Source organism: Homalodisca vitripennis, chromosome 1, assembly GCF_021130785.1.
Source record: "Homalodisca vitripennis isolate AUS2020 chromosome 1, UT_GWSS_2.1, whole genome shotgun sequence".
Classification (NCBI taxonomy): Eukaryota; Metazoa; Arthropoda; class Insecta; order Hemiptera; family Cicadellidae; genus Homalodisca; species Homalodisca vitripennis.
The window spans coordinates 122703570-122729536 of NC_060207.1; the positions used below are offsets into that span (position 1 = coordinate 122703570).

Genomic DNA, 25967 nt, shown 5'->3' on the forward strand with positions numbered 1-25967 from the left:
AGTACTTGTAGAAAATGTCAGAGATGAATGGGTCATGATCACAGCATGGAAAGAGCATATAAATATGTCTCCCCTTTTGTGGGCGATGGTGGTTGACAATCTCTATGAAATTCTTTATTAGCCCAAGAGAACATGTTACAATGTTATAAGGCTCGTCAAATAGATAAAAAACCCAAATACTAATATAAATTCATTTAATCTTTCAATTATATGAAATTTTCAAAATACTTTAAGTATGGAACATCATAGAGTGCATATGTACACACTGTTACTAAGTTCCTTGTGAATCCGGCCTAAAATCATCAAAATAATGTTTATATTTCATTTTCCAGCAGAAATTCTTTAATGACTTTTTTTTAAAGAATTCAATGTTGGAATCTGCTTCCACGCTATTGGTAATTTATTGAAAAATATTGGGTGTTATAACCGAACAGAAAATGATTTTGTAAACTGGGTATTTTTGTGTAAGGGAACTGGAATAGTATTAATGTTCCGTGTAAAATGATAATGTTGGGAAATGATAGGTTTGGTTTGCATACCTCTTTAACTTTGAATTAAAATGTTCATTATATATACACCCCTTAGTCAAAATTTGAAGATCTTTAAATTGGTTCCTGCATGATAGGGTTAAGTCTAAATTGCTTAATATTCTAATTGCTTTCTTCTGAGCTTTGAAAACTTTTATTATAAACGGTGACATGCCCCAGCAAACAATACCATACCGCAACAGACTCAAAATAACCAAAATAAAGTTTTTGCCATTCTTAAATCAGTGAGATCTCTAATTTTTCTAATTGCATAACATGCTGAATTTAATTTTCCAATCAATCGATTTATGTGATTTTCTCATCTCAAATTGTCATCTGAAATAACACCAAGAAACTTGCAAGTTTTAGAGGAAATTAATGTATTTTCAAAGAATGTATTTCTATTTGTTCAACAGTATTTCTGATAAAGTGAAAGTTAAGTACTGATGTTTTTGAGATATTTAATGAAAGTTTCTTGTTCTTAAGCCAGTATATCAAGCTCAAGTTGTCAAGTAATTTTCGAGATAGGTGAAATCTGCTCTGTGACAATTAGACTTGTAGGTCATTTGCAAAAAGAATTAATTCATTAAAATAGTTAAGCTGCTTGGGCATTTCATTAATAAAAATCAAAAAAAATATTGTTCCCAAAACAGATTTTTGAGGGACACCTGCTTCTAAATAGCATGGAGGATATCAATACTTCCGGATAAAGCCAGCACTGCTATGACTAATCTCCACTATCTGACTGTGGCCCCTCGGAAAGCTCCTGAGCCATTTATGAGGAACTCCTCTAACACCATAGTGTTCCAACCTATTTAATAATATTTCATGATCAACACACTCAAAAGCCGGAGTTCACAGAACAGGTCACAGGCTGCATCTCTCTGGTCCAAGGCAGTCAGTACAGTGTCAGTTAAACTGACGATGGCATCTAATTTTGATAACTGGGACTGGAAAAGCTAAATTTATTTGTATTTATTATTAAGAATGATTACAGAAAGTATTGAAGACATGACTGAACAATGTTTTCTAATAGTTTTGAACTACAACTAAAAATCACAGGACCGATTGTACTGAAATTTTACATGGATATTATTAGTGTCCCTGGTTAACATATAAGCTTATTCTAATTTTGAAAATCCCTCCATGCTACACCCCACAAGCCTTTAATATAGCAAAAATTCTTATCTTGGTATCTAAAGTTGCATTACAACAAACAAAATATTGTTAATTGTAAAGGCCTGTTAAATGTAATTAACTGATCGGCGCACACATAACTTTATGACAACTCAACTACTAAGACAGCAATAATTAACCACTATTTTCAAGTTGTTTACATTCTATAGTCTTGATACCATAGAGTAAGCTTGATAGTAACAACACTTCTTATTTCAACTTTTTCTGCAAACATTGTTGAGCATGGAGACAGAAAATATAAAAAGGAAAATTAAAACTTTTAGTAATAATATACGTTTAATTGTACATTTGAGCAAATATAAGTATACAGTGCTTAGTCAGTACTGTAATGCAGATATCAAAGACAGTGTTACTATCTAACATTTACTACAAAATGTTGGACTGCAACATGAGTGTCGAAGTTCATTTCCTTTACTCACATCTGGACTATTTTCCAGAAAATCTTGGGGCTGTGTAAGGAACAAGGAGAACTTTTCCCTCAAGATACAGAAGAAATGGAGTGCAGATACCAAGTTTGATAGAATGTCAACATGATGGCAGACTATTATTGGGTGTTAAAAAGGGAAAATTTAGAAGAAAACACCTGAAAAAGTACCAAAAGAAGCTTTGATGGAAAATTTATGGAAAAAGAAAACGTTTTTACACAGATTATAATACCTTTGCAACAAATATGTATAAATAAGCACTATTATGCTTATTTTACCTAGGAATAGTTGTTTATTTTTCTTTTACTTCATTTTAAAATAATATAAATAAATTAAATATTTTCCGTTTTTTGTCTTTTTTCAAATACAAACTTTATATTGTAGGTGAAAAATGTGATACGTTTTTACGTGATAGAAAAACACTAATGCCATTTTTTTTAAATCAGCACACAAAAAACTACATAAATATCAGTTAACTATACCAAAACCATTTTAAAAGTGTTTTGCAGACCTGAGTTATAAATTATAATAGCAAAATTAGTGTTAAATTAGCAAAATAAGTTACTAGGTACTTTGACAACAAAATCTTACAATGTGGGGATAAAATAATCATTAAAAATACAAACATTTAAGTATAAAAATTATATTATACTAAACAAAACATTATATTAACACTGAAGTTATTAACTTATTTACTATTTAGAATACACCAATCTGCAAGTTGTTGACGACATGGAAATCTGAAAAATAAGAAAAACTTTCATTAAAACATATGCAATTATTATAAAATACAAGGACAAAATAATAAGACTGATAAGATTAAATAAAGCAATTTGTTTAAACTAGTAAACTTAATGTATTCCACAGAATGCAAGTTGCATATATCTAAGTACATCAGCTGTGCATAATCTAACATAATTGAAAATCAATATACATTTATAACTGAAATTAGAGATAATATGCAAGTCACTTTAAAATAAGAACCAATTTCACAAGAGCCTGCACAGGTTGTCACCTGATGTTTGTTCAAATCAGCCACTCTTTACTAGTATCTCACTAATGGTTTCTGCCGATTATACAACCAACATCAAAGCATGCCACATGGTACTTTGTTTGTCAACATGTCGATCAATAATACCACTAATTGTGAAGTACCTCTGTTACTCAGATTTTAAATGCAAAATATATTGTCCAGCTGAAATTCACTGACAGCTTATTAAGTTTAATCTAAAGGTGTAATTAACAATGAAAATATGTGTAAGTAATGTAAGCTTTGCAATGAAAGAAGAAAAGAAGTGTCCTTAATGAACAATCTAGTCAGTAATATGATCATAATCAAATGGCATTTGGATTTCAATCAAATGTTTTGATTTTTAAAAATGCCTTGGTTAATTCTCTTCTTAATTCCTTTCTGAATTCTCTATTCTGAATTAAGTTTTTTATTTATATTAAATTATTGGTAATGTATATATAAACGTTTGTGGTCAAAATTTATTTTTATGGAATTAGCCCATTTTTTTAATAAACAAGTCATCAGACCTAAATTGAATTTGATGTATAAAAGACAATAAATTTGCATATGTGATGATACAATGGCAAATCCTTAATGAGTTCATAACAAATTCACAAAGATTATTTACGTTTCTTTTGATCTCAAAAATCTGAAGAAAATCATAAACCAACTAACAGTACCTAACATAAAATATATTATGTTTATTACCTAACACTAAGAATTTGTTAATACCCACTTTATGAAATTCATATACTTTATTGGATTTTTTTATATCCATATCCATACTGGATTTACTGAACTGTTTACAATTTGTGTAGCATAAATTCCAAACTACATATACTCCAAAATAGTTATAGGAGTAGTAGTAACAGGAGTGTTTGGTTCTATGTGTATTGACTATTTATTTTAATTTTCAAGAGTGAACTACCCATTAAAAATAAATTTGAGAAGGCATAATTTACTTTCATGTTTGATTCCATTCCTTAATAATGTGTGCATTTTCCCACCTTAATAGGTTTGTAGGCATTTTAAATTTTGTAAAATGACATCCTTACTTATATCATGGTTATTAAAAACCAAATTACCCTTCAACATCAAATCAGAGTATCAAACTTATCCTTTATATATATATATATATATATATATATATATATATATATATATATATATATACACAAGGTGTTTGAAAAGTCTGGGTACGGCTTAATATTTTACAAACCATAGCAGATAACATCTATAAACTTTGCACAGTGTCATATGGCTATGTAAACTATTTTTCCTTGCTATTACCATGACATGCCAACCATGGGGGGATGGCCCACAGGGGAAAACATGGAAATCTTAAATTAAAGCATGGGTCGAGTGATACCTCATTTGAAAGAGCTCACTTAGTAGAGTTGAATGCTGCAAAACCACATCTCAAAAGGTTTATCCAATCAGAAATGGCGGGTTGTTTTAGGTACACATTGTGAAGTACATTATGTGCTGCCATTTCTGACTGGATCATCGTATTCAGATGCGGTAGGCGGCGTTTCACTCTACTAACCGATGTGTTTTCACTTACTTTTTTTAATTAGCAAATTATGTCATAAATTTATAACACAATAAATAAAACTAAAATGAATTCGTCGTCTTTATGTTTATGAATTAACATAGTTACACACTAGCTATGCTATTTTATTCACTATGTGAAAATACAATCTTAGAACAAAGTACTTACTTATTAACACTTTGTACCCTGGGCCCTTAATACATGTTTCGGCGTGGCTCCCTGGGGGTTTTATGATGTTTTTAAAAATTCTGTGTTATTACAGTAATTATGTTATGAACTCATACTATATATCTTTTTAAAGATAGAGATACATACTTTTTTTTAATGTATACAAATATAAACTTTATTTTCAAAATAAAATTATTACATACTATTGAATGTTATGTAAAAAATACAAAAAAAGTTTTTGCTACATAGCTTGTTAGTTCAGGTAGTTCACCTTAGTGTGGTAATTTTTAAAGCACAATGGTCTGAATCAAATACAGGATCTCGCACATTATCGTTTAGATCGTTCATAAAATCAATATTTGTTCCCAGGTGTGTATCAAAATCATCGTCACTTTCCGACTCAGAGTCAATAAAAGATCGCGAATTGCATCTCTTTCGATTTCATCACCCATATTATTTAAACTCGAAAATAATAAGTAAAGAATATAAAAGAAAATCAACGGAAAGTCGAGAATAAAGAACAAAGCGAGTGTAAATACAAAACAAAACACACGGATAACCTCACATTGCTTGCATTTGCCTTTACTTCATTCAGTAAGAAACTAAAGTTCTGATTATTTACAGACAGATAAATTCACATTTATAATACATTATAATAACATTTGCTTTAGTATTTGTCGGCAAGATTTGTAGAAAACTTAGTAAGACATCACTAAGACTAACAACAACACACAACGTGAAACACTACAAAGCAAACTGACAGTACCGACGATCAGCCGCGGCGCTTACGATCAGCTGTCTAGACTCGCTTGTAGTACGACGATAAATATACGTATTTCATTACTAAAACGTGACCCAGGGATCTCAAAACCAACAAATACGAACTTAGACAACCAATGAACATAATCAAAATGTTTGAATCCAAAAATAAGATGACTGAGCTAAATAATACAATTAAATAACACGACCCGAGCTATACTCGGGCGCTGGTAGCAGGCGCTGCTGACGTGGCCCGACCTATACTCGGGCTCAGGGTACAAAGTGTTAATAATTTGCAACTAACCTTTTATTTACAATAAATGTGAATGAATACAACGATCCAGTCAGAAATGGCAGCGCATAATGTCAAATCAAATCAAATCTTTAATTGCCCGCAACAATTTCTTCACATTGTATGGCAAACGTCCTAATTATTTCTAAATTTTAAACTCTCAAACCACACTACTACCACATTCAAACTTACATAATTTTTCATACATTCCAGTCTCATTCATCCTTCGCCAATCTCAACCCACTTCCAGCGCTGGAGTCAGTTATCGAATTGGGCGGTCTCCCAGTTAAACGCCAGAAACTCGTCAACGCTGTAGAATGCCTTTGACACCAGAAAGCACTTAAGACGAGCTTTTGACGCCTTGGGCTGGGTGAATGTGCTACCATTACACCACAGAGCGCTAATGTTAGCACATTCACCCGGCAAGTGAGAGATCCGGGTTCGACTCCCGGCGGAGCAAGTACTTTTTGTGATTCAATGTTTATTGAAATTAAATAAGGCTAATGCCATTTATACAATTTAATGTAAATAAAAGTCGTTTGACAGGTATTTGGTCTTCCGATCATATGTTAGTTTGGTTATTTAAACGCATATGTGACAGATACGGCCAAATACAAAATAATTGAATCGTATATATATATATATATATATATATATAAAGTACCTGTTATAATACTTCAGGATACCACTGGATGGCCCCAGGGATCCTTATCCTGAGCGAGGGAAGCGAGTGAGGACTCTCGGATTTTACTGAGTAACTCACCCATCTGCTGCTTAGAGTAAACCTGCAACAGTAACACTCTTGCCAGTTGCCACCACAGAAATCTTACTAGTTAATATTCATAAAACAATTACAAAATATGTCTGGTGAGCTTGGAAGACCACATGTGTGGCTCTACAAATTTTGTTGGCCAAATAGGTGACTCTGATAACTCTTTCTTATAGCTCCGGCTCTAATTGGCCACAGAGATTCTATTCTTATTTTATTTATCACCTTTTTTTGTTTAATGTATAACAATCCCAGCAATACAAATTAAAATTACAAGAAAAATGGCAAAAGCGTGAGATGAAAGGAATGATAGAAAAGCTAATATTAACCACAATAATGCCCCTTCACCCCCTGCATCTCTTGTATCCTGTAGTATAAAAATATACTGGTAATGTAAAAGAAAAGAATGATATGTAGTTTGCTGATATAATATTAAAAAATATTGCCCCTACACCCCCTGCAGCTCTTCTATACTTTAATCTAAAGATATACTGGTAAAATCAAGAAAAGAATCATATGTAGTTTGCTGATATAATATTAAAAAATACTGCCCCTACACCCCCTGCAGCTCTTCTATACTTTAATATAAAGATATACTGGTAAAATCAAGAAAAGAATGATAGGTAGTTTGCTGATATAATATTAAAAAATACTGCCCCTAAGCCCCCTGCAGCTCTTGTATCCTGTAGTGTAACATATACTGGTAATGTGAAGGAAAGGAATGATAGGTAGAATGCTGATACCCACAATATTTATCCTACAGCCCCTTCAGCTCTATTATACTATTTTTGATTAAATTATTTAATGAGCCATATTGTTTAAATTAACAGATCAAATAATTATTAAATGTTACTGATGTCTGGTTACCTTATATATTAGTCGTTGTTCGTCAACTACAATTTCCGCCAGCTGGATAGCTTCTTTGTATTGTCCTGTAGAGTGAAGAACAGTGTGTAACAACAGCACTATCTGCAAACACAAATTGAGCCTACATTGAAACAAACTACTCTTCAATCAATTAGGGATATTAAGATATTAGAGAAGAGAAGAATGACAGTGTCTAGAGTATTGTGACACATTAAAATCAGAATATTCCAGTATGGCTCCCTAAGCTTACTGGTTTGAGTCAATTTCTCCATCCCCTGTTTCACAGTTTCTTTGATCTCGTCAGCAACTAGTTACTATTGTATAATAGTTTATATTTTTCTATTTAACTTGCCATAATTTGTTCAAAGGGAATTAGTTATTCCTTTCATATCTCAACCAAAATATACAAGTATAATGGATTACAAGTATTACAAGCCAAAGTACATCATGTTTTATAAACTGATTCATTTCTAGTTACCCCGTTTAACATTGTAGCAATATTTTAATTTGCACACTGATAACAAGGTAGAAAAACTTGTGTTTAGCTTGCAAACATAGTTTTAATGCTTTCACATTTACAAACCAATCTATTTTCATATTAGTGATGGACGAACCTAGAATATTCTATTCTTAAATCTGATTTTAAATCTTGAAAAGTGTAATCACAATTCTCGGTTTTTGAACAATAATTCATTTTCTAGCCTAAGATTGATGTAAATAAAGTTATCACCAAATATATTTCTACTTTTCTTAAACCTTTAGAAATCACTCGAAAACACAACAAGTAACACAAATAATGTTATATTTTAAAGGGATTTACAGTAGTTAGTTCAGGGTACTGAATGTCAAATCCAGAATAATCTAATCTATAATTTAATTCCAAATCTTAGATTTTGTTTATGACCTTCTGTGCAAGCCATCAACCTGCAAAGTCATTGGTCTACAAACTTTTATGGAAATGGTAGGACATGAACATGTGACTTCTACTTAATAATTAGACATGTGACAAATTTCACAAGATTCAATTGTCAAAACCTTTTTTGAAGATTCAGAGAATTTATTTAAATTCAGTTTTGACACATTACAATCCCAAACTCCTGAAAATACCTTCAAAATAGGATGGTACCTATTCTTATTACTTGTGTTATCAGACGGTTTCCTTATTTGAATGGCAGAAATATATTTGATAATAATTTTATTATTTTAAAGTGTATTAATGGTGTGGCACAAGGACACAGAAAATATGCTCAGAAGCGTGTGGATTATGAAAAGTTCCATCTTTTAGGGAGAACCTCTTGCCCAATTTCTATGGATATACTTACATACAACTGAACAGTTCTAAATGAAGACTATGGATTAGATGTTTCGTAACTCACCATTACGTGCCAATAAGACTATGTATGTAGAAGAAAGTCCATAACAATTGCACTGCACAGTTTATTTGGAAGAAAAAGTAAGCTTAAGAGCTAATAAACAATAAATAAATAAAAAATACACCCCTTGTAAGAAACAAAGGGAAGGGACAATATCTCCAAATAAAGAGAATAAATTATTAGTCATGGTACTTAACACAGACAAAGCAGTTCGAAGTTTTACAGTTCGAAAGTTTACAGGACTGCGAGTCGGATTTGAAGCTTATTTGAAAACAAATGCTGATGAAACTAGTAAAAGAAGAACTAGACATAACTCCCATAGGCAACTAAAATATTAAACTATAACAAAAACTATTATCAGGTTACATCTTTAGTCTTAGCTCTTACGCTTAATTGTACAGTGGTAAATCCTGCTTCACCAATTTTCTGTTTCTAGTGTTGATTTGAATTTTTGTGCTGCTAGTATACTTTCCAAGTTAAACACTGCGATGTCTTTTGTGAGCCCTACACCATGTCCTTTCTAACATATCATACCACAATGATAAAAAAAAATGGCTACTGAAGAATATATTTTTGCTAAACAATTTTTATTGTGGAAAATAGGTAGAGAGAATTAACTTATTGCTAAAAATATACAATGTTTTAGATAAAAAGAGATTAGAGAAAAATAATTAGATGAAAAATAAGTATTGAATTATCTTTCTCAAAACTCTTTTTATAAAACAATCCTACTTAGTTAGTAGGCTAAATTTAACATCACTCATTTCAAAGGTATTTCCAGATCTGACAATTTCTTGTTTACACCTACCTTAGGAATGCAGAGGGTACGAAGGGCCTCCATCTGATTAGTTCTCAGCTCGTCCTCATTGTCACTGTCAGAGTTGGCCAGCCAGCCCTTGTCTGGCATGAACAGCACATTGTACAGCTGTTTTTTGACACACTGAAACATTCAATAATTTCATCAGACAAAATCCTAAACTGTACAAGATTATTTTTAATTAAGACTAAATACTTGATAACCAAAATTATTTTTTATATATTTTTGTCAGCTTATTAGTTATTAAAAAAACGCTGTCCTGTGCTGTATTTGTAATGAAGCTGTAAATAAATATTTGAAAGAATCAATAATCAACCTTTATCAGTACAAAACAACTGAAAACTATGTATTTTATGTGCAAGTGAATACAATGTAACATGTTATTTTTTTTAACATACAAAATTAAATTTAAATTAAAAATATTCATTAGTAAAATTGAAAAATTAGAACAGACAATTTTTTTTATATTACGAATAACGACTTGAGTTTTAGAATTATCATAAAAAGGAGCGAAATAATTATTTTACTGACGATGAGTCAGACGCTATCTGGCAGGTCCGTGCCCGCACGGATATCGCCGCTTCCCCTCCGATCACGGCGAGAGGAGAAGGCTTCCCCCCACCCCCGCGATCGCGCGAACCTATATAATGACGGCCGATTGAAGACACAGAGAGACAGTCAGTGACCGCGACACCGCCGACGACCGCTGCTCACCACGACTACTTCAACCCCTTCCCCCGACCCCGCTCGCTGAACGACTGTACATCACGACTCGACGCCCGCCGCCGATATCCAGCACCAGGTAAGGAACAACGACCCTGTTCCTTACTAAAGTGTTTTATCTCCGCCATCAACAATTCTTCCAAATTTTTTTTTATGTGAAACAGAATTTAATATTTTATTTGTCATTTATGAAAATTAATCGATCTGAAATATATTAGTAATGTTTGATGGTTATAGATTTATTTTGATAAGATAATTGTTTGATTTTAAATATACTCTTAATAATTTATTTGATATTTAAGGGTATCATTAAATGTAAATAGAATATATTTGACTTTCTCAATTTACTGAAACTTTAATTACTTTTTCAACTTGAATTACTAAAGTTATTCTTTTCTTCAATTTAACTTATATTTAGAATTTCAATTACTCAGATTATTTTTTTTGTCATTTCGACTAAATTTTAATTACTGTGTTAAAATTTTCCTTTCTAAATTTTTCAGATCTCGCATTTCTTTTCCTGGCGATCGATCTGACACCTCATCCCGAGTTTCCTTTACGAACTTTCCTACCAATTATCTCCTACCCGGAAAAAATTATAACAGTCGGGACTCGCCTTACCACTACTGCTTTCTTTCCGGCGATAGTACTGGCATCCTATACCCACGACTTCCTTTTATAAATACTTTCTTCCCACCGACCCCGTCCTCATAAACTAAATCTTAGGTTCAATCGACGTAAATTTTTATATTAGGTATAAAGTTTTCTCGACCATCATTCTGTTGTCTGATTATTATCACATTTCTTGGCGAATCTCTAATCTACTCGGAAATATTTTTCTTTCTTATTGAAGTTAAATCTAATTTTCATTTTATTAATTATTTATATTTTTGTAAGTGATTATCTTTATTTTTCTCCTTTATCTATTTCGGGACTCGCAATCCTTTCTTTTTATTTTTGCGAACGTCCTGACACCCTCACCCCGATAACCTCCATCAAAATATTTATTTAGTTTATTTTTCTGGTGAACTGTGGAGATAGGGTGAGTGTTCAATTTTTCTTTGATATTCATAGAGCCCTAATATTTATAGTAATTTAGCTTAGTAGCCTTATTGCATGGTTTAAATCATTTACCTTATCTTAGCTTACATATGGTAGGGTAATTCTGCATGATGTGTTATAAGTGATTACTTTGTATTTTTTTTCCAAAATTATATGCCTGAGAAAGTAAACTTGATATTTTATTTTGGAGCTATAAACTTGCCTACAGAATAAATACAGCTTAGTATATTTTTATATTATAAATTCATCTAGCTTTTGCATCCCGTAGAAATATTTTTTTGTTAATGGTTAGTGCTTGCTTTATGTATATAGTAGTTGCACTGTGATATTGGTGCATGGCTAAATCTGTAATTTATAAGATTGTATATTTGCTATTGGTGTTATTTGAATATTGCTTTTGTTTGCCATTGCTATTTATGTTTTACTTTGATTTTGTCTTTTGCTGCTACTAACCATCATTATTTAACCGATTAATTATTCCAACCCCGGGCTCTTACAATAATTACTGTATACGACTCCCCGACCAAGTTATCAGTGGAGACTACTCAGCTTACTTGTAATTCCTCACTGACCGACGTATTAATAAACAATACAGTTGTTTTCGAAAATCGAACTCGCTTGAACAATAACTTTCCTAGAACAAGAAATTTTTATTTTTCTGGGCAATATTATTTTTTTATTTTTTTACGTCTTCAAAATTTTATTGGAGTTGACGTGATGAAGTAAGCCCAACGTTATTTTGGAAGTATCAATTTCTTCCGCAGGGCCCTCTGATTCGACTCCTAACAATAAATAATAGTTGTATGAAATTCTCGAACCCTGGAAATTTCTAACCCAGCTCGACTGGCTATCTGGCAAGTTGCGAATATTTTCGCTTGCCCCGAAAATAACATCGCAAAGTGGCGCCCGAACAACTGGGACTGTAATATACGTTAATTTACGAACTTTACGATTTACTTTACACTTTTTTGTGAATATACTTTACAATTTACGACTAAAAATTGTTAAAGTTTTTCAATAACTTTTTTTTAAGAGAATTCGATACGTACAATAATGATGTACTTACTAAACCTCTTTCTCCGCCCTTATCAAATTTTATTCTTTATGTATGTAAACGGAAATGATGGACAAGGGGACGCAAACAAACGAAAAACAACCACAACCACTACGACTTCAACTCGTATTACGACACCACAGGCTTCTGGTGGTACAGTGCCAAAAATGAGTCCTCCTACAGTCGTAACATCAGTCGCACCGGTTACTACCACTACTACTGCTACTAGTACCGCCACCACTACTACTAGTACTACTGCTACTACAATGGGCCTACCGATCCCTCCTACAACTATTCCCAATCCCCAAATTATGCTTCCTTCCCCTTCGGAGAATGATCCTCGTGTGGGCTGGATTTATAAACTACAAAAGAACGACCTACAGGAAGAGTTAAGAAAATTTAATCTGAATCCGGATGGTAATGTGGCTGAACTACGAAAGCGATTTGTAACTTTTCTTAGGTCTGGAAAAACACCTCCTGAACCTCGTCCACTAAGAACAGAATTATTGTCATACGGACAAAACCTCGCGACCAATGTAGTTTCCTCAGCATTAGGACCGATTAGTGCCTCTCATGTTGATGGTCATATACAACATGAGGAAGTTAGCATTCGAGAAATGTTAAACCTCCCTCCTACAGCTAGTTTTAGATTAGTACAGGAACGATTAGCCCTTTTAATGCACGAAAAATCTGTAAATTCCATAGCCCCAACAAACACACAAGACATAACAACACCTTACCCGTTGAGAATGCCGACAGCAAGATCCCTCACAGGTGATGAGCCTTGTGACCCGAATTTTGGATTGGACAGTGACGCTAACATGGCAAGCAGGCCTACATCTGAACTTAGACATCCGGATATCTCTCATATCTGCAATCAAGTTCGGAAATGGAATTTGAGATTCGATGGGGATGGAGACCCAGTCTCTTTCATTGAGCGTCTCAGTGAACTTGCCGAATCTTATGAAATACCTCCCGATCGGCTACTAAAAGCATTACCGGAACTTTTTAAGGGAAACGCTCTTTTCTGGTACCGAAATAATAAGTCATTTTGGACAAACTATGACGACTTTATAATCAGCTTCTAAGAGCAGTATCTTCCTCCAGATTACCGACGTAGCTTGGATGAGGAAATAACTCGAAGAACTCAGGGCGAGAGTGAGCCAATGCGAAAATTTATTGTAGCCCTTACGACTCTAATTCGACGACGTGGTGGCTTCTCTGTAAACCAAACACTAAACCGATTATATTCCAACATGAGACCTGAATACAAATTAACGATCAGAAGGGAAAGTTTTCACTCGATTAGTGAATTAATTCATCTTGCCGAAGGTTATGAAAGTTATTTGCGAGAGAAGAATAGTTACCGACCTCCTCCAAATCCGGCTCAAGCCATGGTACCTGAGACAGCATACGACACAAAACGTAGAGTTTTTAAGTCATACCCAGTACAGATGATAGATAAGCCAGAACTGTATCACGATAAACCCAAATCTTTTACCGATAAACGAAGGTTCGAGCCCTCTACAACTGTCCCGACTAACACTACTCAGCCAAGGCAACTTACTACAGATACAACGACTACCATTCCTACTTGTTGGAATTGCGAAACTAAAGGGCATAAATACCACCAGTGTCCTCTCCCTAAAACCATTCGCTGTTTTAACTGTAAAAAAATAGGAATCCGAACCGTCCAGTGCCCTTGCAGGCAGGGAAACATTTCCGGAGCCCGGAGCGTCAGAGGTGTCCCGGGACTCTGGGGCAACAAATCACCTCAATCGAATGGCCCAAATGGCTCAACCAAATAAAAGAATTTAACAAAAGCAGCTGTGCAGAAGTTAAATCGAACGATCCTAGACCATTTGTATCCATTAAGATTCAAGAAACTACCTTTTGTGCACTGCTTGATACGGGATCGATGGTGACTATTATAGGGGAAAGAGTAGCTCATCATCTATTACAGTTAGGCGTTAGGCCTAAGAACGTAAATGTTAATATTAATATGGCCGATAGCTCAAATAGCCAGATATCTCAGGCCTTCGAATTTAACTGTGAAATAGCCAATATTAGAACTAAGGTACGCGCCCTGTTTCTACCAGGCTTAACTACGCCGATGATTTTGGGTATGGACGTTATAATGCCTTTAAAACTGATCGATATCACTCCTCATGAAAGTACTGCAGAAACAGTGACTAGATGCGATAATTCAAAGACTATTCATACTGATGCCGTTATGACACTAACAGAAGTAGAAAGTAAAAAACTGAAAGAATTCCTTGATTATCAGTTGAATTTGTTCGATGGTTTTATTGGTCGCACGACATTAGTGGAACATAAAATTCGCCTTAAAACTGATACACCCATTAAACAGAGGTATTATTATCGCAACCCGGCAATGCAGGCGATCATTGACAACGAAGTTGACAAGATGCTGGAGACAGGCATCATTGAACCATCATCTAGTCCTTGGAGCTCTCCACTAGTGCTGGTTAAGAAATCGAATGGAAAAGTAAGGTGTTGCATCGACTTAAGGCGAGTTAATGCGGTCAGTGAGAAGGATGCATATCCCCTTCCCCAAATAAGTGCGATACTCGACAAACTGAGAAATGCTTGCTATATATCCACGATCGACCTAAAGGATGGCTATTGGCAGGTACCTCTCGAAGTTAACAGTAGACCAATTACGGCTTTCACCGTTCCCGGCAGAGGGTTATTCCAATTCAAGGTCATGCCATTTGGCTTACACTCTGCTCCGGCTACCTTTCAGAGATTGCTAGACCAAGTGATAGGACCTGAGTTTGAGCCTTACGCTTTTGCATATTTAGACGATTTGGTGCTGGTATCCCGAACTTTCGAAGAACATTTAAAACTTCTCAAAGAAGTGTTCGAACGCCTTAGAAATGCAGGATTATTACCAAATATGGAAAAATGTAACTTTTGTAAAAAGGAGTTGAAATACCTTGGCCACGTAATAAACGAGAGAGGAATCCAGACGGATCCAGAAAAGGTTAAATCAATTGTAGATTTTCCAGCACCTAAAACTGTAAAACAAGTACGGAGTTTCTTGGGACTTGCGTCTTGGTACAGACGATTTATCGAAAACTTTGCAAACATATCTAAGCCATTGACGAAACTCTTAAGAAAGGGGAATAGATGGGAATGGACAGATTCTCAAGAACGAGCATTCAATTCCCTTAAAGCAAAACTTTCTACCGCACCGGTCTTAGCCTGCCCTGACTTCAAGGAAACTTTTACGGTCCACGTGGATGCCTCCAATGAAGGTTTAGGGGCTTCGCTTACCCAAACTATTGGCAAGCGGGAGAAGTTTATTGCATATGCGAGTCGACTTTTACACGAGAATGAAAAGAAATTTTCCGTAACCGAGAAAGAATGCCTAGCTCTGGTATGGGCCGTTCAAAAATTTCGTCCGTACCTCGAAGGGTACAAGTTTATTGCGATAACTGACCATCAAGCTTTAAAGTGGTTGATGAGTTTGGAGAAACCATCTGGAAGACTTGCTCGCTGGATGCTGGAACTACAGCAACATGACTTCGAAGTCCAATACCGCAAGGGAGTCCTGAACCGAGTAGCAGACGCACTCTCCCGGTATCCGATCGACACGTCAAGCTGTGATCCTGTAGTCGGTTCAACCGTTGGTTGTAGCACCGCCAACGACAGTTCGAATAACTCTCGGAGGCAACTATCGCTCAAAACCAAGGAACCAAGGCTAGAAACAGCTTCAGGCGAAGTTATGCCCGACTGGCACTCGAAAATGCTTCGGAAGGTATCTGCAAGTCCGAATAAATATGCAGATTACACCATTCGAGGAAATAAACTATACCGAAAAATCGATAAATCATCTACCGACCCAAAAACAAATTGGAAACTTTGCGTACAAGATTCTCTAAAATCTGATGTACTGAGAGAAAATCATGACAGCGCAACAGCTGGCCATTTAGGTGTAAACAAAACGATTCAGAAAATCAGCGCCAGATACTTTTGGCCTGGATGGAGAAACGACATTCGAAAATATGTAAAAAACTGCGACACTTGCCAGAGATACAAGGTGGAACAATGTAAACCGGTGGGTAAAATGCATTTCAGACGCCCCCAAGGACCTTGGTTCACAGTAACCAGCGATCTGATGGGACCTTTACCTCGATCTCGTAAAGGAAACAGATTTATCCTAGTGTTCCAAGATACCTTTACCAAATGGGTAGAAATTGTAGCACTACCATCAGCAACTGCTAAGAAGGTGGCAGAAAAGTTCGAAGACCTTATATTGATGCGATATGGTGCTCCAGAAGTAGTACTGACAGATAACGGAACGCAGTACCTCTCGAAAATCTTCCAAAAACTTACAAGTGATTGGGGAATAATTCACAAAACAACCGCACCTTATAGTCCGCAGAGTAATCCAACAGAGCGAACGAACCGCGTATTAAAAACTATGATTTCTCAGTTCGTGCGAAATGATCATCGTAGTTGGGATCAACATTTAAATGAATTTAGATTTGCGTTGAATACATGTTGTAGCGAATCAACAAAATTTACTCCGGCCATCCTCAATTTTGGCAGAGAACTTAAAACTCCAAACTGTATCTACGGTCAGGTATTAGAGAATGCCACTCAAGGTGCTGTTAAACCTAGCGAAATCGATATACATGAATCTCGAATGAACTTCATGCTAAAAATAAGGGAAAAATGTAAGCTAAACATGGAAAAAGCACACACTCGCCAAGCTCATTACTATAATCTCAGAAGAAGAGATAACAGTTTTGTAATAGGCCAACAAGTTTTGAGGCGCAGCCATACACTTTCCTCAGCGGCTGAGAATATAGCAGGAAAATTGGCACCAAAGTTTGAAGGACCATACATCCTATATAGAAAAATAGGATGGAATATATTCGAACTTCGAGATCTCCAAGGAAAAGACGTATGCCGAGCCCATACGAAGGATCTGAAGGCGTACTCTTCCTTGGAGGTACACTAGATCCTTGTGTTGCCCTGTAGTGTGCCCATAGTTTCCCTTCTACTAACCGTAATATATATTCTTGTACGATTGCTTGGCTGCCCGATGCTCTTATTTATTTTTTTTGGCGCCAAGAGTTACTTTAGTAGACTAGTATTCCTACAACAAATCACCTTTCTATCCCAAATTCTTCCTTGTAAGACTGCCACTCTCCTGTACCCGGCGTGTCTAATATCCTTCCCTTAGAGATTTTATATTTTCGAGTTCGATTTTTGTTTATTTTTATTAGTAAAGCGAGATCTGATTTTGTTTTCTAGCAATTATATGTATTGTGAAAGACTGTGCCCGTAATATATTTTAGTGTAAAGTTTTGTTAAATAATTTTTTTTTGGTTATGCAGATTGAAATTTGTTTTTAGTTGTATTTTCTTACCAGAATATGTTATCATTTTATTTTATTTGTTGATTAAAACATTAATTTCGTACGAAAAGAGTCTTTAGTTTGTTTCATTTCATTTCAGAAACTTTCAAAACGGATACAAGAGGAGATTAAACTACGGTAACCTTCTTTGTTTATCTATATACAAATACCACATTTAACTTTTTTTTTGTCTTTTTTGTTTCCCGAAGTACAGATGGGGTGTAACATGTTATTTTTTTTAACATACAAAATTAAATTTAAATTAAAAATATTCATTAGTAAAATTGAAAAATTAGAACAGACAATTTTTTTTTATATTACGAATAACGACTTGAGTTTTAGAATTATCATAAAAAGGAGCGAAATAATTATTTTACTGACGATGAGTCAGACGCTATCTGGCAGGTCCGTGCCCGCACGGATATCGCCGCTTCCCCTCCGATCACGGCGAGAGGAGAAGGCTTCCCCCACCCCCGCGATCGCGCGAACCTATATAATGACGGCCGATTGAAGACACAGAGAGACAGTCAGTGACCGCGACAACGCCGACGACCGCTGCTCACCACGACTACTTCAACCCCTTCCCCCGACCCCGCTCGCTGAACGACTGTACATCACGACTCGACGCCCGCCGCCGATATCCAGCACCAGGTAAGGAACAACGACCCTGTTCCTTACTAAAGTGTTTTATCTCCGCCATCAACAATTCTTCCAAATTTTTTTTATGTGAAACAGAATTTAATATTTTATTTGTCATTTATGAAAATTAATCGATCTGAAATATATTAGTAATGTTTGATGGTTATAGATTTATTTTGATAAGATAATTGTTTGATTTTAAATATACTCTTAATAATTTATTTGATATTTAAGGGTATCATTAAATGTAAATAGAATATATTTGACTTTCTCAATTTACTGAAACTTTAATTACTTTTTCAACTTGAATTACTAAAGTTATTCTTTTCTTCAATTTAACTTATATTTAGAATTTCAATTACTCAGATTATTTTTTTTGTCATTTCGACTAAATTTTAATTACTGTGTTAAAATTTTCCTTTCTAAATTTTTCAGATCTCGCATTTCTTTTCCTGGCGATCGATCTGACACCTCATCCCGAGTTTCCTTTACGAACTTTCCTACCAATTATCTCCTACCCGGAAAAAATTATAACAGTCGGGACTCGCCTTACCACTACTGCTTTCTTTCCGGCGATAGTACTGGCATCCTATACCCACGACTTCCTTTTATAAATACTTTCTTCCCACCGACCCCGTCCTCATAAACTAAATCTTATGTTCAATCGACGTAAATTTTTATATTAGGTATAAAGTTTTCTCGACCATCATTCTGTTGTCTGATTATTATCACATTTCTTGGCGAATCTCTAATCTACTCGGAAATATTTTTCTTTCTTATTGAAGTTCAATCTAATTTTCATTTTATTAATTATTTATATTTCTGTAAGTGATTATCTTTATTTTTCTCCTTTATCTATTTCGGGACTCGCAATCCTTTCTTTTTATTTTTGCGAACGTCCTGACACCCTCACCCCGATAACCTCCATCAAAATATTTATTTAGTTTATTTTTCTGGTGAACTGTGGAGATAGGGTGAGTGTTCAATTTTTCTTTGATATTCATAGAGCCCTAATATTTATAGTAATTTAGCTTAGTAGCCTTATTGCATGGTTTAAATCATTTACCTTATCTTAGCTTACATATGGTAGGGTAATTCTGCATGATGTGTTATAAGTGATTACTTTGTATTTTTATTTTCCAAAATTATATGCCTGAGAAAGTAAACTTGATATTTTATTTTGGAGCTATAAACTTGCCTACAGAATAAATACAGCTTAGTATATTTTTATATTATAAATTCATCTAGCTTTTGCATCCCGTAGAAATATTTTTTTGTTAATGGTTAGTGCTTGCTTTATGTATATAGTAGTTGCACTGTGATATTGGTGCATGGCTAAATCTGTAATTTATAAGATTGTATATTTGCTATTGGTGTTATTTGAATATTGCTTTTGTTTGCCATTGCTATTTATGTTTTACTTTGATTTTGTCTTTTGCTGCTACTAACCATCATTATTTAACCGATTAATTATTCCAACCCCGGGCTCTTACAATAATTACTGTATACAACTCCCCGACCAAGTTATCAGTGGAGACTACTCAGCTTACTTGTAATTCCTCACTGACCGACGTATTAATAAACAATACAGTTGTTTTCGAAAATCGAACTCGCTTGAACAATAACTTTCCTAGAACAAGAAATTTTTATTTTTCTGGGCAATATTATTTTTTTATTTTTTTACGTCTTCAAAATTTTATTGGAGTTGACGTGATGAAGTAAGCCCAACGTTATTTTGGAAGTATCAATTTCTTCCGCAGGGCCCTCTGATTCGACTCCTAACAATAAATAATAGTTGTATGAAATTCTCGAACCCTGAAAATTTCTAACCCAGCTCGACTGGCTATCTGGCAAGTTGCGAATATTTTCGCTTGCCCCGAAAATAACATCGCAACAATATAACCTTTTTAACTCTTAGAGAGACTAATGATAACTTTACTAGATGTTAGGCTGCTGTTTACTCTGATGTCTGTCAGCCGCATTTCACATGTTAATCGTTTATAAATTATGTAACTATACTCAATTCGTTGTTCACCATGTAGTACAGAGCATCAATAAATCACGCCATCCAATGGCAGTTTCAGCTATACTAACCATCCTAAAAACATCGACTCCCTGGACCACACTCCATTGGAACTGGATTGTAGAGTATTGTTCAAAATTATAGAATTTATAAAAGTTTCATATTTTCTATGTAGAACATGAACCCATGACAGAAATATGGATTCCAATTTTAAAAACCAAAGTGACCCCATAATAGAAGTGATTAGAGTTATTCAAACCATATAACTTTATATCTAAAGATCATTCTTGAGAAAATAATGCAGTTTTGTGGGACTTTTGGCCAACTCTATCAAGATTGTTGAGTACCAAATATAGAAAAATCTACTTCAGTGTTCACACAGTTTGCAAGTACAATTGACGTGACCAACAAGACACCAAATATTATTTCCTTTAAAATAACTCAGCATATTATATGACTATCTACCATGAGACCTGAACTGCATAATGAATGTGGAATCATCTATAGACTAGTATTTAACCATTAAAGCCAAATTTCTTCAATTTTGAATCCTAATAACTTTTTATTAGTGATTCAAATATATAAGTTTGATTTCAATAAAATTATCATCAAACCAAATTTTTGCCATTCTTCAACTTTATATACCACCCAATAACATAAAAGTTAATCTAAGTATACCTCTTTATTTTAAAAGGATTTTCAGAGGTTAAGGGAAATGGTTATGTTTTAAGAAGTAAACCATATTTTCTACTTTCTATTTTTATTTAATAGACTATACAATAATATAACCTTCTAAAATATACATATTTTATTTGCAAATTATAAAACATGTATTTGTAATACTAAAACCTAATTCAAACAAACATTTTCAAACCATCCATAGTCAAGATACAAAAATATATGCATATTTATATATTAACAGGTTGACTGCCACACTGATATTGTGTCCCAAAGCTTGACTGCCATGAGTATCAATTTTGATACTCATCTGTTTAGTTCCACAGGCCTTGAGTATCATATGTGATACTCACAGGTCTAAACATATGTTAGTATCTAAATGTAAAAACATGTGTTATTTATTGGTAATTTTAATATATTATTAAACATATTTATTATTAACTATTATATATACTATTCCTTAACCCTAGATTACTTATGTGTCGTAAAAATTACGACTCACCGTTTCCAAAAATGCTGTATCTAGACAAATAACGCGCCCCCCGCCCCCCCACTCCTAGTACCTTCCTCCCGCCAGTAGACAACACCAGTCGTGGAGTGGAACGCCAACCGGTCAGTTCTATCATTACGCATTTATATCTGTCTCGTCAATTTGACGACACTTAAGTAGTAACGTAACTTTTTTCCCTGAAAGTTGTTGATTGTTTTTATCCTGTTAGATTGGTTTTATTTCATAGTATACGCGTTTTAGCAGTAATTATTTGTAGTTAATTTTAGTAGTTAGTTTTTCCAAGTTGTAAATATCAGTTTTCATACACCATGGGTGATGAAAATGACCGTGTGAGTGCACAAATAAGGAAATATTTAGAAGAGGATAGTGATCCTGACAGTGAAAATGGTGGCAGTGAACAAGAAGATATTTTAGAGACCGATGACGTGGAAAGCACTGACGCAGACGACACGGATGCTGATGAAACTTATCAACCTCCACTACAGGACCGGAAGCGAGTTTACGTGAGTGAATCGTCTGATAGTGACATTGAGGTTCAGTCGGTTACAAGTAAAAAACGACGTAGGCCTAAAAGTTTGCCTTTACGTCAATCATCTGATAACGGCCCAGTACCTAAAACTAATTCACTAGACCTACCTAATACTGACTCTCCAGCTACTGCAGGTAGCTCAGCTTCTCCTGATGTTCCTCCTAATGATGACTTACTTAGGCCTATACCAAACACACATAATAAAAACTCCGAAACGTTGCCTAGCCCTGAACGACCTACACCTGACCAACCTACGCCTGGTCAACTTATGCCTGATCAACCAATTTCTGATCAACCTACGCCTGATCCACATCTGTTCATCCCCAATGCCAGACTTATCCGAGCTAAGAATGGCCATGTGTGGAACACTCGACCTCAGCCTAACAATACTCGAACACCAATGAGAAACCTCGTTTTCTCAAGACGAGAGGTTGTTGGTAATGCCCGTAACTCTATTTTACCCTTGTCTTGTTTTATGGAAATTTTTGATGAACATATGTTCAATACAGTTGTCAGATATACCAACGAAGAAATTGAGCGGGTGAGTAACAACTACAATGACCCTACAATAAATACCATTCAACCTACTAACTTAGATGAAATGAAAGCTTTTGTCGGACTCCTTGTAAACTCTGCATGGAGCAAAGACAACCATCTTGCTGCAAGAGAGATGTTCGACAGTGAATGGAGTGGCTCCAGGTACAAGTGTGTAATGACTTGCGATCGTTTTCAGTTTCTAATACTTTGTCTTAGATTTGACGACAAAGCAACGCGCAATGAGCGCAAACGCACTGACCCTTTTGCTCCAATACGAGATGTGTGGGAAGCATTTATTTGAACAAAGTATAAGCCAGGCAGCTACGTAACGATTGATGAGCAGCTCCTTGTGTTTCGTGGGAAATGTCCTTTTAGGATGTACATTCCTAACAAGCCCGCCAAATATGGGATCAAACTTGTATGTTGCTGTGACAACACTACATACTACATGATTGATAGTGAACCATATTTGGGAAAGAAAACTCTCACAGGAAACCAGCTGGCAGCTGATTACTTTGTGAAAAAGTTGACAACAAGCATCCACGGCTCTAACAGAAGTGTAACCACTGACAACTGGTTCACGAACATCAAGCTGGCAGAGGACTTGTTGCAGGATCCCTTCAAATTGACAACTGTTGGGACAATCCGTCTAAAAAGAAAAGGTGTCCCAAGTGAGCTTGGAAATCGAAAAGAAAAGCCTGTAGAGTCATCGATGTTTCTCTTTGACCGAGAGACAACTTTGGTTTCTTACAAACTTAAACGAAACAAGGTAGTAGTACTCTTATCTACCATGCACAGTGGTCCGACACTTAATTCCAACACAAAGAAACCTGAAATTATCCACACATACAACTCAACAAAAGGAGCAGTTGATACGCTAGACAAAATGTGTGGAGACATGTCATGCAGTAGAAAAACCCGTCGATGGCCCCTCTGCATTTTTTATGGCATATTGAACATTGCCTTTGTGAACTCATATGTGATTTACTGCATGAAAAATCTTCGGCTGGGAAACAAACCACTCCAAAGAAAAGCTTACATGAAGCAGTTGTGTAAGGAGCTAACAGAACCACATATGAGATCGCGCCTTCAAATACCTCAACTGAGGAGGAACACTCGAACTGAAATTTGTGAGCTGCTTGGAATTGCAGTAGCACCACAAGCCCCAAGAGCTCAAGGAGCCAGAAAAACATGTTTTTACTGTCCAGCTGCCCTCAGAAGAATGACTACTACATATTGTGTTCACTGCGGCCATCCAATATGTGGACAGCACCGGGCCGTATGCTGCTTAGACTGTGACAAATAAGTACCCAATGAACTGAAAACCTAATGTTTATCAATCTACCTAAACAATAAATACAAATGTAAAAATGTTTCCAATACCAATAAAGTAGTCTCCAACTTGTATATTTTGATATAAATGTGTGTTTAATTCAATATAACAATTTTCTTGTATACAACATTTTTTTTTTCAAACCCTGTATTTTGAAAATGTTTGTCAAATCTAGGTACGAAATGAATTTTTTTTTCACAGGATGTGGCAATGATAAACCTTTCAAAATTTTTTCATCAAAGCTTTAAGAGTTGTAAACCAACACAGGAATATTTATATAATTAAAAAACATGTTTAAGGCCTTATATAAAAAAAATATATGTGAGTCGTCAAAATTACGACCATAATTACCATAAATTATTTTTTGAAAAGTAAAAAAAGTTAAATTTTGCCATTATTCAAAAATTTTGCGAAAAATTTTCATTCAGCAAAATATAAAATAGTTTCTAAAGCTTGTACTATATCAAAATTTATAAATTTATGATTTATAAGTAATAGGAAATATTATGTAGTTAGAAAACTATAAATATAACTAAAGATATTGAAAAAATATAGAATAACCCAAACAGAATAACTGTTATTATATTATATAACCAAAGAAATTACAGGAAATATATATTTTATTGTGAAAACTATCTATTTACCAAAAATAAATAGTTACTACAGAGCTAAAAGAGTGATATAAATAACGTTTAGTAAGTGAAAACAATAACAAACTATGTGAAATGAATTTTAGCCAAGTCATTTTGCCATAGCCTACACAAAGCCGGTAATTTCTCAAACATATTTCAGTAAATAGAAATTGATTTATTCTACAATATATTTGTTTACACTACTACGACATCAAACAACACACTACACATTAAATACGACACTAAAACACGCGTAAAACTATTAAAACTTACAAATATCCACAGCTCGGCACGAAAGTGATACAGAACGGCAGCGGCAATATGGCGGTCACAACAAACGGCGTCGCGTTTTCTTTTACGTTCAAAATAACAAGCTTGCTACGTCATAACCATAATACAAAGAGGAATAAAACTCATCTGTTCCTTTGCATTTTTCTTCCCGAATCCAATGGTGCATGAATTATATCGATACGTTACCGGAGTATATTATAAAAAGTAATTAATTATACGAGGGAATGTTTGATCGACAAAATGTTGACGGTTAACACCACAAAAGCGGCATTAACCGACATAATTATGTCGATTAACAGTTCTAGGGTTAAAGTTTCATTACTGTTGTGGTGTGTATTGATTAACCATGGCTAATAAACTTGACGATGAATATATTTTAAACATTTTAAATTAAAGTTTAAAAACAAATAATGGTTCTTTAGACTATGACAGTGACAACAAAATTTAAAGATTACTTTTAGTGATGAATGACAAATTCAAAAGAGCTTTGATACCTACTGAAAAAGTTTGTGTGGACGAATCAATGGTCCCTTTCCTTGGTCGCTTGATATTTAAACAGTATTTGAAAAATAAATGCCATAAATATGGCATTAAAATTTTTAATCTGTGTTCTGAAGGTAGCTATTGCTTGACATACAAAATATATGCTGGGAAGGAAGATCAAAGAGTAAAGTCTAGCTGCTAAAGTTGTTCTTGAGGTTGTAGAACCATATCTTGACTTTGGAAGGACGGTATACACCGACAACTGGTATACCATCGTACCATTGGCTGAAGAGCTAGGTAAAAGAAGCACGCACTTAGTAGG

At 34.7% G+C, this 25967-nt stretch overlaps 1 protein-coding gene across 3 annotated transcripts in view; it reads right to left on the reverse strand.

Moving 5' to 3' along the window:
* Positions 1 to 2776: 2776 nt before the first annotated feature.
* The window catches only part of LOC124370620 (nuclear pore complex protein Nup107), a 75286-nt gene continuing 52095 nt past the window's right edge, over positions 2777 to 25967 (reverse strand). For 2 of the 3 annotated variants that reach the window (XM_046828911.1, XM_046828923.1), the window contains exons 15-18: positions 9750 to 9881; positions 7569 to 7670; positions 6597 to 6717; positions 2777 to 2889 (exon numbers count right to left, since the gene is read on the reverse strand). In XM_046828911.1, the coding sequence (XP_046684867.1) occupies positions 6610 to 6717; positions 7569 to 7670; positions 9750 to 9881 (342 nt within the window). In that variant the 3' untranslated portion in view covers positions 2777 to 2889; positions 6597 to 6609. Of the gene's footprint in view, positions 2890 to 4487; positions 4502 to 6596; positions 6718 to 7568; positions 7671 to 9749; positions 9882 to 25967 lie in introns of those variants that run through there. The other variant, XM_046828917.1, reaches the window with a different exon arrangement.